This window comes from Cariama cristata, unplaced genomic scaffold (genome assembly GCF_000690535.1).
Source record: "Cariama cristata isolate BGI_N322 unplaced genomic scaffold, ASM69053v1 scaffold407, whole genome shotgun sequence".
Classification (NCBI taxonomy): domain Eukaryota; kingdom Metazoa; phylum Chordata; class Aves; order Cariamiformes; family Cariamidae; genus Cariama; species Cariama cristata.
The window spans coordinates 145,540-163,743 of NW_009626874.1; the positions used below are offsets into that span (position 1 = coordinate 145,540).

The 18,204-nt window shown below is 44.9% G+C and overlaps 1 protein-coding gene across 1 annotated transcript in view; it reads left to right on the plus strand.

The window, feature by feature from the left end:
* The window catches only part of XKR6 (XK, Kell blood group complex subunit-related family, member 6), a gene marked incomplete at its 5' end in the record, with an annotated part of 20,400 nt that extends 3,480 nt beyond the window's left edge, over positions 1-16,920 (plus strand). The window contains one exon of the mRNA XM_009704189.1: positions 15,653-16,920. Coding sequence (XP_009702491.1) covers positions 15,653-16,617 — 965 coding nt within the window. The remainder of the gene's footprint in view (positions 1-15,652) is intronic.
* Between the last annotated feature and the right edge of the window lie 1,284 nt (positions 16,921-18,204).

Below are 18,204 nucleotides of genomic sequence, written 5' to 3' on the forward strand. Positions count from 1 at the left end.
TGCCGCAACCACAGCTGGGTGGGTCCAAAACAGACTCAATGGAAGGTAAGATAGGAAGGATGCCTCCAAAACATCAATCAGCCCCTCTCCAAAGCGGCTGAAGGAGGTGAGATGAGATGCTCACACTCCAGCAGCACCTTTCTCCAGGGAATCTAGACAGAAGCTAGGTGATGCAGTTAGACCTACTCGTAGCGAGAGGCAAAAGGAGGTGATGGGGCTCGGAACAGAATGCAGCTCTGTCCCTCACTCACCTTAACTGCCTCCGAGATTTAGGAGAAGATGGGATGAAAGGGTATCCATCTCCCTCAGATTCCTGGACAGCACTGGCCAAAGGACTTCCCCAGATTTAAATAACACGGTGTATTTGCATGGGGAAATATAATATTAACAACAACAACAAAAGCCCAGCAACCCAGATCTTAAATTCGTAATTGCTCCTAGGAGGTAATCCACCCCACTTCTTGCAGAATAAACCATCCTTAACCCACTTCACCCTGCAGAGGTACCTGTTCCTCTGCCCCAAAGGGTAAGGAGCACATATAACCAGCTGAAAGGAGACGCCCAACCTCCAGGCAGTTAGTGAGTCGAGAGGGATTCCAGCTTCTCAGCATAAATCTCCTTTTAAAGAGGTTTCCTTTTACTTAATTTTTTCATGTGGCTACTTTAAGACTTAATGAGATTTAGCAGAACCTCTAAGGTCCTTCCACTCATGTCACAAGTTCTTTATGCAAAGCTTTTGCTGGGAATTTGCCTGCATGAGGCTGCAGTTTTCAGCACAGGGTTCCCCCCCACCCCACCCCAAGAAAAGGACTGTCTATCCACCGTTGCTATGCCCATCTCCTCTATAACCTGCTGTTGATCTGAAAGAGATTTGCAGCGTAAGCCTTCAAAAAACCTGCTGAAATATCTGGGATTTTGTGAGGTGTCTGCACTCTCTGCAGCACACAATAAGTAGTCTGAAGCTGCTCGTATATTTAAGAAAAAGCAAGATTAGCTTCAGTTTTTCTGGGGGGTCACTTCTTTAAGCAGTGATGTAAATTAGGCACTAAAAGGCATTTTAGACAGCTACAGATGTGTGTTGGCTGCAGGGTTATTCTGGTGGAGTTTGCAAATCCTCTTGTCCCTCCCAAAGCAAAGTCCTATCTTTGATTATCATGTCCTCACTCTTTCTGTATCGTGTCTGGGGGCTACTTATGATCAGGGCTTGTCCTTTTTTTGCAGGGGCACACTAAGACATGCCATCTACAGACTCTGTTTGGGATGGGTAAGACATTGATGCAAGCCCAAGCAAAGTCCTTTTCCTCCAGAAGCAGAAATCTTCTGCCCTTTTCTGACCAGTGTATTTTTCCTGAGATCCAGCAATATAACTGCAATGTATGCCTAAAAAAGTCTTTGCCTCATAGAGTCCTCAGTAACAGGAGATGGGGTGGGGGTAAGGTCTACCAGTCACACTCTAGGCTTTGGCTTGGGCTGCGAGACAGATCACAAGGGGAAAAAAAAAGACGCTAAAACTTTGCCCGTGGGGTTGAAGGCATATTCTTTCTTCCTCTCTCTCATGCTATTCCACGGGGAGTAAAAGAAATGGGAGACACCCATCACCCAGCCCTGGTTCGCTGTGATGGAAGAGGCATGAGCAGAAAAGCAATTGCTCATTGCCGTGCGAGGAAGGGACCCCACCAGTTGGGTGCTTGCTGAAGGGGCTTGGCAGGGAGGAACCGGCGTAATCTGCATTGAAAGTTTGTCCTGATTCAACCACAGTTTCCCTTTAAATGGTCATCAGCAGACCAAGGAGGCACCTCACAAAATGCCCAGATAGCTCCAAACACATAAGCAGCTCACCTGGGAGGCCACTCATATGACTCAAGTGCTTTGCCAGACAGGGGCATATGGCTCTGTTCCTGCCTTCCCCTCCTTCTCACCAAAGCCGGATGACAGATAGCAATTTGGTGCCCTGCTTGAAATCAGTCGCTGGTCCCGGGCCAATTCCCAGCAGCATCAAAAAGCCATCTCCACAGTTGGCAGTGGGCACTGAAAATGTCTTGCTCCGGCATGCTGAGAGCAGGCCAAGCCCGAGGCACGCTGGCACTGAGCGACGTGGGGAAAGCTTGCCCTATCATCGGCCGTATTGTCCCAGCGCGGTGGGGAAGGACTGGGTCCAGGAGCCTTTGAAGTCAGTGACAGCTTTTTTTTGTTGTTGTTGTTTTCCAGTCGGCTTTGGAGCAAGCCCAAAGAGAGACGTCATCCCTTAGCCCATCCCCACCTGCAGCTTCTCTGTCCACCACCTTGCCGTAACTCTCGCTCTGTTATTTTGGAGTGCTGATAAAAAACCTTCTGTTCCCTACCACGTGCCACCATCACACATATGACATGCCACAGCCAATAAAGATGAGTCACCGTTCACGGGACAGCGCTGGCAGGTAGCCAGTGCCACCAATTTTAGGCCTTGTAAGACTGTGGTAATCATTGGGAGGGGGTTACATCATCAGAGCACTACACAAGCATTAGCTCATGCCGTTCCTAGGAGCTGCAGGCCAGCTGGGAAACTGAGGCACGGAGAAAGAGGTTTGAGTAGCCTGAGGTCTTGGGGAGGATCTCTATGCTGCAGGCTCCTGGGGAGTCAGTTCATGCCAAGCAGGTTCCAGGCAGGAAATTAAATTAAGGCTTTTTTGGGTAATTTTATGCTGCAGACTTTCTTGGAAGCAGACCTCTCACGGCAGATTCATGATTAGAGCATAGGAAAAGGTGGCTGCACACTGCTGTGCAACTGGCTAGTAAAATGCATGGAAATTCAACTCTTTTTGTCTTCAGGTTGCTCTAGCGTGCATCTCTGGGGTTCGTGTTGGGCATCTAGGAGAGCATGCTAACTCTGGATGAACAGAGAGCCCATAACCACTGAGATATGCAAAAAAGATGGGGAAGATGCTGGGTGGGTGCTGGGCAAGGACTTCTCTGTGGTTCTCCCCCTGATATAGATGGAGTAGTTCAGGTTGATGCAACTGGCTCAAAATCACTAAGTACTGAAGGAAATAACTTTCTTGTTTCACAAACTATCGATTGTTTTATACAATTAGCTTGGGGTGACAGTCCTGAGTCTGCGAGCGCAGCAGATTTACTGAATCAGTAGAAATCTCCTGAAATGACTTTTGTCCTAAGTGGCATTTGACCAACCTCATGCTCTCAGAGCCCTCAGTACGTTCATGTCTTTGCACGGGTGATCATTGATGGGGAAAGTCCATCAGGTACAGCTGTTTCCCTATCACAGGAGCCCATATCTGATATACCCTAAGGTGCAAACAGACGTTTGCTGTAGGGGAACGGATGCGTGGTTTGATCTCAGCCTGTCCTTGGGGAAGGTGATGTTCATTAATCTGTTGAAGAGGCAGTCTCAACTCCGTCTTGTACATACATGAACTTCTGAGAAGGCAAAAAGACCCAGGAGAGACAAGCCAACATGAGCGTGACTTAATGGGTGGATGCTGGCGTGTCATTGAGTTCTGGCCTTCTACACATCACTTAGACATTTGCAGAGTGTACAAAGCACGGGAAGCAGAGGAAGAAACAGGTTCCTGCTGTTATCCTTGGAAATCGGTGTCCCTGGTGCCTTCAGCTACCCCACTGCGAGACAGCACCAGCTGCACCACATCCGTTTTTGTCACTTTGTCACTCCCCCTCACAGAAATGCTCTGCCAGACTCACTTTAATGATGCCAACCCTCTGTACTCTCCAGAAATGTTGAGATGCTCCTTCTTTTCAGGACACCAGTCCCCTCACCTGCAATTATGCTGAGACAATTCCACCAACAGCCCCCTACACAATCACAAAGATTTATAAACCATAAGGTTAGCAAAGTGTGCACTGCTGACACATCTCCTCTAAACACACTGAATGAAGACCTCTTACCTTGGCCAGTGAATGTGAATCGAGTTGGGTTTCCTTCCTCTTCCCCATCAGGTCAAAAGCATTTCCAGAACTGGGATGAAGTTATTTCTCTAATGGCCTGCAAACTTTCTGTGTCCAGGACAAACCATTAAACAGAGGTGGTTTGCAGGATCCATATTTGGTACTGTCACGGACTATTTGAAACGTTGCCTTGATGTTGCCTCATCTCCAAGGAACTGCTCGTGGGAGCTGTATTTATATCAGGAAGTTCCTTCACTAAGCCCTGGCAGAAGATGTTGCTTCCCCAATCTGGCGATGAGTCTGTTGGGTTTTGTCTATGCTAATAAACTGAAACACATCAGAACATGAGCATAGCCAGCAGATCTCGGTCATCCATGTGGTTCAATTCCCAAGCTTGGCTCAGGTGTTAGCACAGGCCAAGAACGATTCCCAACAAGCCGTCTGGATTGGGCCACCCTGTTTTGGGGGTTGAGACAGAATAATGACATGGATGTAGCAGTCAACAGAATTAGGCTTTGCTCGGTTACTGATCTCTAGGCACAGGGTCCCAGGTTCAAAAGATGCCCCAGACCTGTGCTAGGGAAAAGAGATTGTCATGGTTACTTTCAGAAGCAGACAGCAGAACTCCTAGGGCTTTCCTTTCCAGTGCTGATGTGCTCCCCTATTTTTCAGAGTATTTTAGTCCCACTTGCAAGATTACAACACCCTTTCAACTTCTGCTAGGCAGATCTAAATTCTTCTCGATGGCTGCGGTTCTCATCTGAATTAAAAAAGAATGCCAGGATAAAGATGTTGTAACAAATATCAAATGTACCGTGTTAAAATGCGAGTATATTGTGTTTGCGGAGTTGTGTTGTTTCATGCCAACTATCTCTACTCAGAACATAGAAATGGGTGGGGAAAGATTTTATTCTAAATCAAGCCATGTGTGGTTTTCCTTATCAAAGGTTTTTTTCCTCATTTCAAGGCATTCTAGTAGTATAATAGGGTGTCTTTGTCTTCTGGAGGTTCCCAGCGATAGAGTTCAAATATCATTAAGTCTGAAAAATCTCAATGTAGGAGGCTTGTTCTGATCTTTGCAGAGTGTAAACTGGGAGCGACTCTGCTGGACTCTCTGAAGAGATTCAATATACCCAAGAATCTGAGCAAAGAACTGGCTGGTAAAAGTTGTGTCTAAAGCATTCTTCACAAAGAACCAGCTATTGAATGTACAATATGATCTTTCCTCCAAGAGTAACTCCTCTTGGATTTTGCCATCTTATTCTTCCCAGTTAAAGGAATCACATTTGTGGGGTTTTTTTTTTCCTCCTGTTGCTCTGGGAAAGACTATTTTAAATGGTAGAGGGAAAAAACCTAGATCTCAGCAATCAACAACCACACAACACTGCACATCTAACCAAGAGGCTACAAGAGCAGCACAGTCATACTTGAGTGTCCTTAGTCTCTATAAATCCGTGCTAATGGTGGTGCTTTGCTCTCCGTATTAACTATAACGGTACCTTAGGTTGACGTTCTTCCCATCTCAGGTGCCTGGTAGGATTTGGATGCCTCTGAGCCATGCTGATGGCCATGTAGATAAAAGCAATAGAAATCTATAGAGATGACTCGTACAATTCTCTGCTGGTCGTGATCCTTTCGACTTGAACCAGGTTTCTGTAATAGACTCTACTGCCCCATAACATTGCCTACAAAGAGGGATTTCACTCTGCCTGCATAGATTTAAATCCTGTCTTTGCTGGAGGTGTTGTCAGGACATCCTGGTGAAGCATTTCAAGTGAAATCTCATGGGGTCTCTCAAGGAGCTTCAAATCCTCTTGTCTGTGGCTGTTCGCTTTTGGGGATTCAAGTGGGGTTCTTTTTCAGTGTGATGCTGAGACACTGGCTAAAGGCATTCACATTAACAGGAATTTAACTAAAGTCTTTACAATTACGTGATGACTGGGCAGAGGGTATCTCACCCTGAATAGAGTGGTAATTAATACAGCTTTTGACAAAAATAGACAGAGACGCACATAGTTGTTGGTGCTGAGCATCTCTATGAACCTCAGTGCAGCCCTGCCCACATGGGATTCAGCATGCCTTTTGGAGGATGGACTGGGGAAGGATGCACCGGGGCATGATGTGAAGATCCTGGAGACATATTGGCATTTGTGTAAGATAGCCTGAGTCCTCACTGCTGGGGCTGTGGGTTACCGGGCTATGTGAACCCCAGTTTAAGTGATAACAGCAGCTATTCTAGTTGGAAACACCATCAAATGTAGCCCCACACTGACACCAAAACCAGCATCAGTAAGATTAATAGGATTTCTGGTTTACTAGCCAAAGGTCACAGAGGAAAGAACTGTTGTGTATTAACACCCTCAAAATAGCATCCACTGAAGTGAGACTGTCTGCTTTTGGTGAGAGGGGGACAGTGAATTCTTTTCTTCATATTTTCTTAACATTATGGGGAAGTTTCAAAATGGAAGAGTCATTTCAAGATAAATATCTTCATGTCATAAATAATGTCATAATAATTAATGTCACATCAAAAGGGACTCCAAAGGCAAGATCAGTCGTCTTGTGTGTCCCCTCTCTACTCCATGACTGTCTCCAGCTTCTCTAGGACTGAAACTGTTCACCAAACTCACCCCAGATTCCTGAGTGGTCTTAGACACTTGCCATGTATTGTTCCCCTGAAAAGTGTGATTTTGAAGTTAATTTCCTTTAACTCCGCCATTAGACTCCCATCAGAGACTGGTGACTGGGTGGACCTTCAGAAGAGGGCTTTTCTCCATAAGGCAGAGTTTGCCCATCTAGCTATAGCAATAGAGTCACACTGGCATTTTCCTCAGACATAACTTTGAAAGCGTAGCTGAGACCAGATTCCTAGAAGGATTGACCTATACTGCCAAAATAACATTTTTCTGGCATAAAACTGTCTACACATCTGTATTACGCCTTACCTAAGCTCTAGATGCCATGCCTGGGCTCCTCAGAGATGTCTGGACACAGCAGCCACCTGGACTAATTTACTCTGCCAAAAAGCCCAGCCTGGAAAATCTGGTAATATGGGAGGTTCCATCTCCAGGAGTTGAACCACAGGTCTTCCACATTATTTTTAGAGCGATGAAGGGCATTATATGACCATGTTTGTGACAGGCAGAGGACTGTGCACAGATTATGTCTATACCTGTAATGCAAACAGTGCTGGAGCCCAAGCAGTGACACTCAAATGATTCTGTTAACATGGTCTCTGGTAGAGTTTTGGCCCAAAAGCCCTTTCCCAAAGCTTTCCCAGGCATGAGAAAATGAGTTCACATAGTCCAGGAACCATTCCCAAAAGGCAGATTGGATACAACTACTGAGAGAGTTTAATAGTATGGACATGGCAGGCTCTGCCAACTGGGCTCAGGGTCAACGAATATTCCTGGCTCTGTTCCTTGTTTGCTAGTTTAGATGTCACCACAGTGACCCAGGTTCTCTCAAGGCCTGGGTTCCCATGTGCCCTTCTCCTCTCTACTTATGAGCCATTATCTGGTGGCGAGCCACTATACAAGATCAAAGATCTCAGTTAGCTAAGTGCGATGAGATTTGAAGATCTGTGCATATATAAGGACTGAGATTTCAGCTAAGTGCTGTCAGAAATGTTTCAGCTGTGGAGTGGATGTCAGCAGCTTTTTTGCCTACATAAATAGGTAAAACCTGAGATGCCTGCAGTCAGCATCCTAGGAAAGGGGCAAAGCTGTTATGGAGCAAATAGTGGACTGAAAAGCCTATGTGGACTGTGTACATACACACCTGTTGCGATCAGCCTTCTCCTCACTGATGTAGCAGGGAGATATTGTCTTCCTGCTACCACTTTCTTGAGGATGGTAATAACCCTGTCTGGCTGTTCAAAGAAATGCAACTTGAATATGTCCTCTGACTGATCGTGGCACCCTTCTCTCATCAGGAGGGTGTTGGGGGGTTGTTTTGCCTTCTTGGCCTTCAGTGGTGTAAAATCATTGTGTTGCATCGCTTGAATTTGCCCACGTTATGTTGGGTCTGTCAACTTCTGCTCTGCTGGAGCCAATGCTAGATATTCTGCTCATCTTGGAGTCGGGAACAGGTTTCCCCAACCCTCCTTTCTGCTATCCTCACCTTGCTGGGATTCAGGGCTCTCCTCTGAGCTCTTGTGGGGAATTGGGCGATGCCAAACTACTGCTACCGAGGGTACTTTTCATCTTGCCCACTTCTCCTTGTTTGGTCATTTCAGTTTGATCATCCACACTCCAGGTAGAGACAATGGAGAAACAGAGAGGCATTTCCAGAGGGCAGCTCATCCCATGTCTCAGACAGCGTTCCTTGGGCGAGATAAACACTGAGGCACATGATGCAAGGAAGATCTTCATTAAGAGTGTTTTAAAACAGGGGGAAAGCTTTGCCAATCCTTATGCGGAGGCTGATAGCCAACGTTTTCAACAAGAGATTTGACACTTTGCTGGGAGTTTTCAAGGACAACCCAAAACAGAGGGCAGATGATCCCATTTCTGCTTGGCCTGGGGTGCTTGTGCCTCCTGCCGAAGGATCAGTTGCTGGCTTGCATCCAGGAGAAGATACAAGACGAGGTGGCCTCAGGGTCTGAGCTGGTTTGGCAGCTCCCAAGTTCACAGAAGAGATGAATAGGAGGAGACATGACAGAAGCAGCCAAGATAATGAGAGCACAGATCAGACAAATGTGGCCGGTCACCTCTTCTAGCAGTAGAGAAAAGGGGCATTTGGGAGAACTGAAAGGCAGCAGGATGAAAGGGGAGAAAATCAAGTCCTTTTGAAACACAATCCATAGTGAACCTGTGGACCTCAGTTCCTCAAGGCAGTGCTAAGGTGAAGGCTTGGGGGGAAACTAAAAAGAGATCCAATGTTTCTGGAGTCAGTGAGGACATCTTAATTTAGCAAAAAGAAAAGGTTTTAGAAGCATTCACATTTCGGGACGTGAGCTAGCCTTTAACTGGCAAGGGGTGGGAGGGCAACTCTCCATGTGAGCAAGTTGTTCTGAAGTTGCCTTGCTATAGACTTTATCACTCTCACAATAGAAGGTTTGGGACCGTGGATGTTCCTCTGGTCTAACGTGGAAGAGCGCTTCTTGTGCTAGCTTGGACATGGACTATCCTGTGTAGAAGCTCAATGCAAGCCTCGTGTCAGGAAGTCTCAGTGGGATTCAGTGGTAGAAGACCCTCTTGTCCAGACCTACTCGGACCCTGAACTGAGTTACTTGCCTTTGTTTCCTGCCTTTCCCAAACAGTCACCAGCAGTTTTTCTATTTCTTATGGACTGGTGACACTGTGTCCTGTGGGAGTCAGGTCCTGGGGAGAACGGGGCTGTGATGCTCCTTGGAGAAAGGTCTCAGAAGAGCTCCTTAGCAAGGGAGGAGATGCTGAGGATTTGGAACTCACCCCTTGCCCGACAAAACCAAAATATTTTCCATGACAAAAGAGCAAAGGACAGGACACTGGGGTAACATCTTTTCCCAGTGTCGGGCTTTGGTTTTTCATCCCTGGTCACTCCAGCTCTGAGTAGAGTACAGAGGTGTCACATAGAGGTGAGGAGGCCATTCCTGGGTCAGACTTACAAGTGATGTTCACCATAGGTGGAATAGTGCTCTTCTGCCATAATGGACTGGTGGCATCCTGGAGAAACTGGTTAAGGAAGTGTCCTGAAATCCTGTGAGGAAGATGAATGGCAAAACTGTCTATGCAGCCCTTTATTATTTATATACTGTAATGATCCATACTTTTCCATGATCAAAGTGAAAAGCAAAGAGGGAAAACAAAGGAAAGAAGTCAAAAGTCATTCCCTTCTCTGAAAGGAAAGAAAAAAGAAAGATCAAGCATCAAACTGCAGCAGGAACAAATGAAAATCAGACCTCAGGTCTGATTCTAACCCCTTTTACTCTGGCACAAATAAATAAAAACAGATTAAAAAGTAAGGGGGAGTGACTTTCAGACAATGTTGTTACAAAAGCAGAATCTGGCTCCATCTCTTTTGTATATAAATGCATTTTCACTCTGTGTGCATCAAAATGAAAACCTGTTCCTTGATTCATAGTGAGCTTCAGGGGGGAACGTGCCACCCAAAGGGGAAAACATAATAACAGGGTTCACAGCCCAGAGGCCTGAGCAGCCAGCGAGTGATGGAGAGGAACCGAGACGGGGCACTTGGCATCAAGCAAGCGCTGCCTTCGTGCAGGGGTTGATGGAAGGTTTCATGTCGCACTGAATATTTGCTGTCCAGCTCACCCAGGAGAAATGTTGGTATCTTCCCATTTTGTTTTAGTAGAGTCTTCAGGAGAATTAATGTCAAAAAAGAAATAGAGCACCATTTAAGCATCATTTTCAGCTTTAAAGGGACAGGCACCACAGTAAATACTTACGGAATATGCTACAGTAAATGCAGTCAAATTACTTACAGCCCATAACCTGCAGCTGGATTAGTGATGAAAACTGTACATACCCCTAGTGAAAAACCTCTCTCTTCAGCTGAACAACACTGCAAGTAAGGGAAAAATGGATATATTGTTCATTTTAAATATTCATTTTTGTGTGTGTGTGTTTTGTCTACAGCTTTTATTAGACTAGTTGTAAAACCATGTGTAATTGCATAGCATGAATTGGCCAGATAGACTGGGATGTCTTCCCCTGCGCTGTTTTTACTCCTGCACATATATGGGCTTTAAAAACAGCAATGGCAATTTAAAGGGAGTCATTGTTCTGAGTCTCTCTTGTGGATGTGGATTTTTCAAAGACCCTCATTACATTTCTGAGATGGCCTTTTCTTTCTCTGGGCCATCAGTAGGAACTAGAGGAAGAAAACCGAAACATTCTGAAATTCAGCCCTCCCCTGCGACCTCCAGCAAGGCTCCAGGAGCTTCCCTTGAACTCAGAGTGGTCCATGCTCTGCTCCTCTGGTATCAGATTGCTACCAGCATTATACTGTAGTCCACTCATGTTTTCATGATCCCAGGCAATGGCTCTTGTTTCCCCTTCTCAGAGACTTTATTCCTTGGTCCAGTACTCTTCTCAGAAAATTTTGCCTTTTGTATAGCTGCCTTACTTCCCACTGCTTTCTCATTTCTCTTCACCATTTACTGTTGCTAAGTCTCTGTGCCACGTGTGTTTACCACTGAGGACTGTTCATTAGCTCCCCCTGAGAAAGGCAGAATTACTAAGGCAAGAAGTCATCATCAAGGCAGTTCAAGATGATGAGTGAGTTCAGCTCCAGATTCAGACACCTAAACAAAGATGTCTGCGATGGAGGTGTCTCCACGTGATGAGGGTGTCCAAGCTCCCCTTGTGTTCAATGGAGATATAGGCAATACAACCACAGGGTCTAAATGATGACCTTCATACAGTTCTGGCTCCGCTGGCCGTAATGACTAAGGAATTTGTTTGACTTTTGCCTAATGTCATTTGAGATGCCCTGAGTACCCTGCCTCACTCCAGCTTCCAGCTCAAAAATGTTCTTGTCTTCTGTATGCAAGTTTGTCACATCTGCCAGCATTATATGGAGGTCTGGAATATCCTAGAGCAACTCAAATGTTGCTGGATTCCCATCTGTGATGGTTGCACTAAGCCTTAATTCTCCATTGAGTAAAGTAAGAGACATCACTTATCCGTGGACACCCTGAGGTCAGTCTCTGCAGTAGGAGCTGAACCCGGTCTGAAATACCTTGGCAGGGTGCACTGTGATGTGAAGGAGATCTATTCCTTGCTTTAGCATGGGTTTTATATGAGACCTTGGGTAAATCCTTCACATTTTAGTGCTTCGTCTGTCAAATGGGGACAATATAGAGCTCTGCCTCACCGTGCTGAATGCAGGTTAGGAGATGTCTCACCATAAGGACTTCAGGGCACATTACTAAAGGGATCTGGGGGACTAATTCTTGTGATGTGTCATTCAAGACACATGGGCTTGACTCCTCAGTGATGCTGACTACAGCCTGTGAGTCACTCATTGCTTTCTAGCAGGTGAAAGGAGGAGTTCAAGGCTGTTGTACAGACCGGTGTAGAAAGTTTGAAGATAACCCCAGTCTATGCCAGCCTGGCTTGTTATGGGCAGGTGGGATACAGATCCCACAGATGCAGCCACAAGGCTTCCAGCCCCATGGTAGCTGATGTCCTCCTGGCTTGAGAATGCCCACAGAGATGTGGCAGTGCATGGCAGGTATTTTCCACTCCTAAGACTAAGCACAGAGTAGGAGGAGTGGGAGTGGGTTTTTTGAAGTTACTTCAGTTTCAAACCAACCCCAACCCTTTGATAAACAAACTTTGGAAGGGAGTTGAAACCCACTCATGCTAGATGAAGGTGCGTCAGTCACCATGTGCAAAAGTCAAAATCAAAATAAAAAAATACTTGCCATGTGATCCAACTTACCAGGACTTTTTGTTTTAGTTATAATTGGAGAGATCTCTATAGTTGCTTAGAAATAAGGCCTGGAGAAGTAGAAAAGAAAGGGACAGTTTATCCTACAGTCTATGAGAACTGTACATTATATGAAGATGTCACAGGCTAGAAGTAACAGGGAAAGATGGGAATGAGAAACTCATGGTCAAGATGACAGAAGTCAAGGTGTGCTTTGTCATTATGGTTGGACTCAAAGATCTTAAAAGTCCTTTCCAACCTAAACGATTCTATGATTAGGTCTGTAGGAAATAGCCAGGGAATAATTTCTGTGGCAACACAGTAAGAAGTACTGTAGAAGTCTTTATATCACTCCATGGTTCCTGTTGATGTCCACCTACTGATCACACCCCCTTACAACCAGGTCCTGATCCTGCTTATCACTAGGATGCCAAAATTTGCATTTGCCACAGAGTCAGGAAGTTTTAAACAACAGCAAGAATATGTCAAAAGGTGTAGAGATACTTCATTCCCCGCCTCAGATCTTAGTGCAAATGAGGAGGCAACAAACTGTTTTGTAAGGGTAGGACTCATCCCGCCTGACTGCTGGTGTTCGCAAGTCCCCGCACTCCCCTGTCAAGGGATGGAGTCAGACACTTTGGGAGCATGAGTCAACCCCTCCCTGTCCCACACATGGATCTTAGGACAGGGTGAATCACTTTCTGGGGGTGTCTGCCTCTCTCTGTTGACTCGAGGAGATGTTCAGATGACGATCAGCAGGCATGGTACCATGCAATGCGAGTGACTCAACACAGATACTCTCAGCCAGCTCTGTGCAATTCACAGCCAAGGCTGTGATTAGTGTAGGTTTCCGCACTGAAAACGTTACGGTGGGAAAAGCCTTTATGTGTATACTGAGTTTTTGTTTCTGGTGTATTTTATTCCTCTCTCTATTCTAGAATAAATGAACCCAACAGAAACATTTTTAAGGCAGTGTGACACATCTGTCTCTTGTGGCTTGGCGCTGCTTGAGTTTCAGTGCACAGGTACATCTAATGCTGTACCAGTTTCTAGCACAGCAGCACTAAAATAAGGCAAAGACAATACTTGACTTTTTTTTTTTTTCCTGCTAATCATGGAAAGTTTTTAAACTGAATAGCTAGAAGATACTGCAACAAACAGTACTTACAGCATCATTTACCATCACTTACCAATCACTTAATTGTGTGGCATTGCTCAGTTTTCCACAACTGTTCATTATGTCTACCAAAAATGTAACATATCTGGTCGGTTAAATATTAATTGAATCTACATCTGTTTGAGGCTGAGGCTATTCACTTGCAGAAGTTTCCATCCATCCCAGTCCCCAAGTCCTATATGCAAATGTTTTTTATTGAGGACTTAGAACTTGGGGGAAATTGTCGTTTTCCTAAAGATAGTGGCCTAAAGCTTCCTTCTTTGATAACACCACTGATCTGAGTGGTTTGTGGTTTGTTGTTTTTTTAAATTCAGTCTGAAATGCTAATGCACGTGTGAGCCCAAAGGCAAGGTATTCAGAGAGAGATTTGAGAGCAGATGGAAAGGTGTAGTTTTGGTGGACCTGCAGGCTGGGAGAATTTCAATGAGGAACAGAGATGGAGGTCTACCATCCTTCCTGGTCACCTTCTCCATCACCTCTCCTCCAGACATAGCTAGGCTGGAAGGAGGGAAATCCAACCCCACCACCCTTTGGGATGGGCTCCTCAAAAAGAAGGCAAAGCCTCTAGAGTGAGGTCTGAAAAGCCAGTGGATCTTCTTTCCATCCCCATAGGAGCCAGGTACTTGTGCACGGAGGAGAAAGTGAGAAGAAAGAGGAAGAAAAAATGTAGGGTTCTCAGACATTTTAGCTTTTTAACCCTGAGCAGCTGCAGCAAGCTGCTCCTTGGGTTTTCTTGAAGTAGTAAAAGCGAAAAAGAGCTGGACCTATCTTCCAGTACGTTACACATCAGAGATGGAGGGGTGTTTGTGATTGTTTGTTTTGCTTGAAACCATTAGCATTTTTTCCTTTGGATTTTATAGGTGATGCTCCCAGACAAATCTTTGGGCAAGGCCCAGTTAAACTATAGCTACCAAATTATTGAGCTTCCCAACCATGGATCTTAGTCCATTATCTGTTCCTTCACTTGCAAAGCAGTTGTCCAGTGAGCAGCAGTGGGAGCAAAGGAATAAGATGCCAGTGGCCTTTTCTCAGGAATCTGTCAGTTAATTTTTTTATGATGCTGTACTCAATGACTTGTGATAATCAATGGTATTACATTTTTAAAAGCTCCTGAAGTGTGATGGGGCACTATTTTATCTTTTGGAGCAAATAAACAGTTCAAGTTTTGGTTGTGATGGGGAATAAGATCAGGCCCCTTTGGAATATCATGGGGTACCTTCCCCATGCCATGGTGCAGGGGGATGAGTTGGAAACTGAGGGTGACTCCAGCGCGGGCAGTGCCCTCAGTGATGGGACTGCAGGGCCTGAGTGCACTGGGCAGAGGTGCACGCTGGTAATGGCTCCTTCAGCGGTCCCAGACAAGGCAAGGTGACGGACCAGATCCAAGGTCTCTTCAGGGGCTCCCACCAGGAGCAGAATAAGACAGGGCTGGAGACATGCAGCTTCGATTTGTGGTCCATCCAGGAGACAAGGCTGGAGATAAGCTACCTCCAATCTAGGTCTTCAGTCCATCCTAGAAACGGGGTAGGGGAGTTGCTGGAGGGATCAAATTCTTTGTTTTGGGACCATTTGGAGAGTATTGATGAATCTTGAAGTTCTCTGTATTTATACGTTGATCTGCATGGGACCACAGGATGACAAAAAAACTGCCTGTTTCTCCCAAAAGCGAATGTAAATGGGGATTCCTGATTAAGGCAGAATCAAGTCAATGTGAGTGCTGCTTGTATGAAAGTATTTTAGAATAAAAAAGAATCCATGCAGTTACAAGGAACATAGATGTCCTGCTCTTGTGATGGTGGACTCCAAGATAGACCCCTTTCTACAGAAATTAACCTTCATACTTGGGCTGCAGCATTTAGATGGGATCTGGATTTCAAATTCTCAAACGTGGATCTAATCAGGAGGAGGACAGAGACTGTTCCCTGTAAGAAGAGGAGAGCTGGGGTGGGGTGGCAGAGCCAGCGGCTCACGAAGATAAGCATTACGTGCTGTGTCAGAGAACTCCTGAATACAGCATCGTTTCCAATTCCCACACTGATATTTCTGTATTTCTCTCCTCCAGACTGTAAGGACAACCTGACGTGAGTTGAACCTTTGGGCTACTGAGCCTTCCCCAGATGCAATAATTTAGTGAGCAGATGATGTTTTCAACCAAACTTCCTGTCTAACTCAGTGGATCTGTGTGTCTTCCGGCAGGTGTGTCCTCTGTGGCCTCCCTGATGTCCCTGGCTTGGGTGCTAGCCTCCTATCACAAGCTTCTTCGGGACTCTAGGGACGACAAGAAGAGTATGAGCTACAGAGGGGCCCTCATCCATCTCTTCTGGCGCCTCTTCACCATCTCATCCCGAGTTATTTCTTTTGCTCTCTTTGCTTCCATCTTCCAGCTCTACTTTGGGATCTTTGTAGTGGTCCATTGGTGTGCCATGGCTTTCTGGATCATCCATGGTGGGACAGATTTCTGCATGTCTAAGTGGGAGGAGATCCTCTTCAACATGGTGGTAGGGATTGTGTACATTTTCTGCTGGTTTAATGTCAAGGAAGGGCGGACTCGATACAGAATGTTTGCGTATTACACGGTAGTCCTGACGGAGAACGCTACCTTGACGCTCCTTTGGTATTTTTACAGAGATCCTGAAACTACTGACTCATATGCCGTGCCAGCACTGTGTTGTGTCTTTCTTAGCTTTGCTGCTGGGATAGCTTTGATGCTGTTATATTATGGTGTGCTGCATCCCATGGGGCCAAGAGCTAAGATCCTTGTCAGCTCCTGTTGCGCCGAGCTGCTCTGGGGCATTCCTTTGCCCCCCGATGTTGAGCCCATGGCACCCCAAACCCCTGGGTACCGGGGGGCCCAGGCTACGCCCACCAGAGCGGTCACGGAGCAACAGGAGGAACTCACAGCTGACACTTGCTTGCCCGTTTTCCAGGTGAGAGCAATGGTACCATCTACTCCATCTGGGCGACCCTACCCCCCTGAGGGGCCTCTCATTAAGATTGACATCCCAAGAAAAAGATACCCTGCATGGGATGCTCATTTTGTAGACAGGAGGTTAAGAAGAACTATCAACATCCTCCAATATGTCACCCCCACAGCTGTAGGTATTAGGTATAGAGATGGACCTCTCTTATATGAGTTGCTACAATATGAATCTTCACTTTAAAGCTCCTTAAAGCAAAAGTAAAAGAGGGGACCTTATTTTTGTTTACGGTAAACACAGATCATGAAACAAACACAAACCTTCAGATAAGCTTTCTTTCTGGTTGCTGTATGTATAAAAAAAAAAAGATATTCTCTATGTTTTGTAAGTAAAAACAAAAAGAAAAACTTTTCTTTTGTTTTTTACACACAAGAAACAGTATTTCAACTTCCACACCTAGGATTCACAGGTGGAGAAGGAGGCATCTCCACATCAGTTTTATACCGTACACCAAGTGTAGAACATTATTTATGGGATTGGTGCTGATTGAAAAATAAAAAAAAACAAACAAACAAACCTACAACTGCCTTATGCCCTTAGGTGCTGAGTTTCATTAAGTACTGTCACCTTTCTCATGCAAAACTCTTTGATGATTATATGCCAGGAAAAGAACAACCAACTGAAATACAAACCTTAAAACTAAAAAAAAAAAAAAAAAAAAAGAAAAAGAAAAAAATTAACAACAACAACAAAAAGAGAGAAATGTATGAAAAAAAAAATCTTGTTGCTCTTATTGGATTTAGCAGAAAAAAACCAAATGGCTAAAGATAAGAAAGCAAAGCCAAGACACCCCCAATGGAGTTTGATTTTTCCAACAGCTGAAAGACAAAATCAGGTCTGTAACTCAATTTGGCAATGCATTTATAACACCATTTGGCCAAGCTTGCGAGCCTTGACCGAGTCATGTTATAAATGCGATCCCACCATGTAACCGTTTTCCTCGTGTAAATGGGCCATGCATAATGGTCGGTTTGCACCAGATTAATACGGTAATACAGTATCTGATCTTGTTTCGAACAATTGCACATACTAAAGCACCACTGTCTTCAGCGGAGTAAATAACAACCATCTGAGCCCAGAATAAGGCCTGCCACCTTGATTTCTGGTAAATAAGAAATCTGCAAACATCGAAATTATATACCAAAACCATTATACTAAAGTACATTTACACATATCTAATAACTATTTCAGTAATAATAAAACTCAGCATAGTAGCAAAAAGCGAGTCAATTTAAAGGCACAATACTTGATCAGTGACTGGCAAAATAATTTGACCTACTGTATCATTTTAAGGCTGTGAAAGGCATACATGTATTATTTGTAATCTCGTGTAAGACCTGTCATGTCTCATTCAGTGCGAGCCTTAAAGTGATTGTAAAGCATCCTTCATTCCATTTTGGGGTTTTTGGGTTTTGATTTTTGTTTTGTTTTGTTTTGTTTTTAAGGAAAACAAAACATGAAAATCGGGATATAAAAAAACAAACAACAACAAAACAACCAACAAACTTCTTCAAACGGTAATAACCTGTAAACTGACTCACGTCTCGAGATGATTTGGTGCTTTGTATTTTTGTTGATGTTGTTGTTGTGATTTAGCTGAGAATTCTTCAACTCGGTACATGTGGGGAACTGCTGATAAAAACTGTCTCGTGTCACCCTCTTCTGTAAGTACATGGCAAGAAACACCACCAGAGGAAATTCAAGAGTGTAGCGAGAGCATCGTGGTTTAGCTTAGCCTTCTCACCGCGAGGAGATGCTGCCACCTCTGAT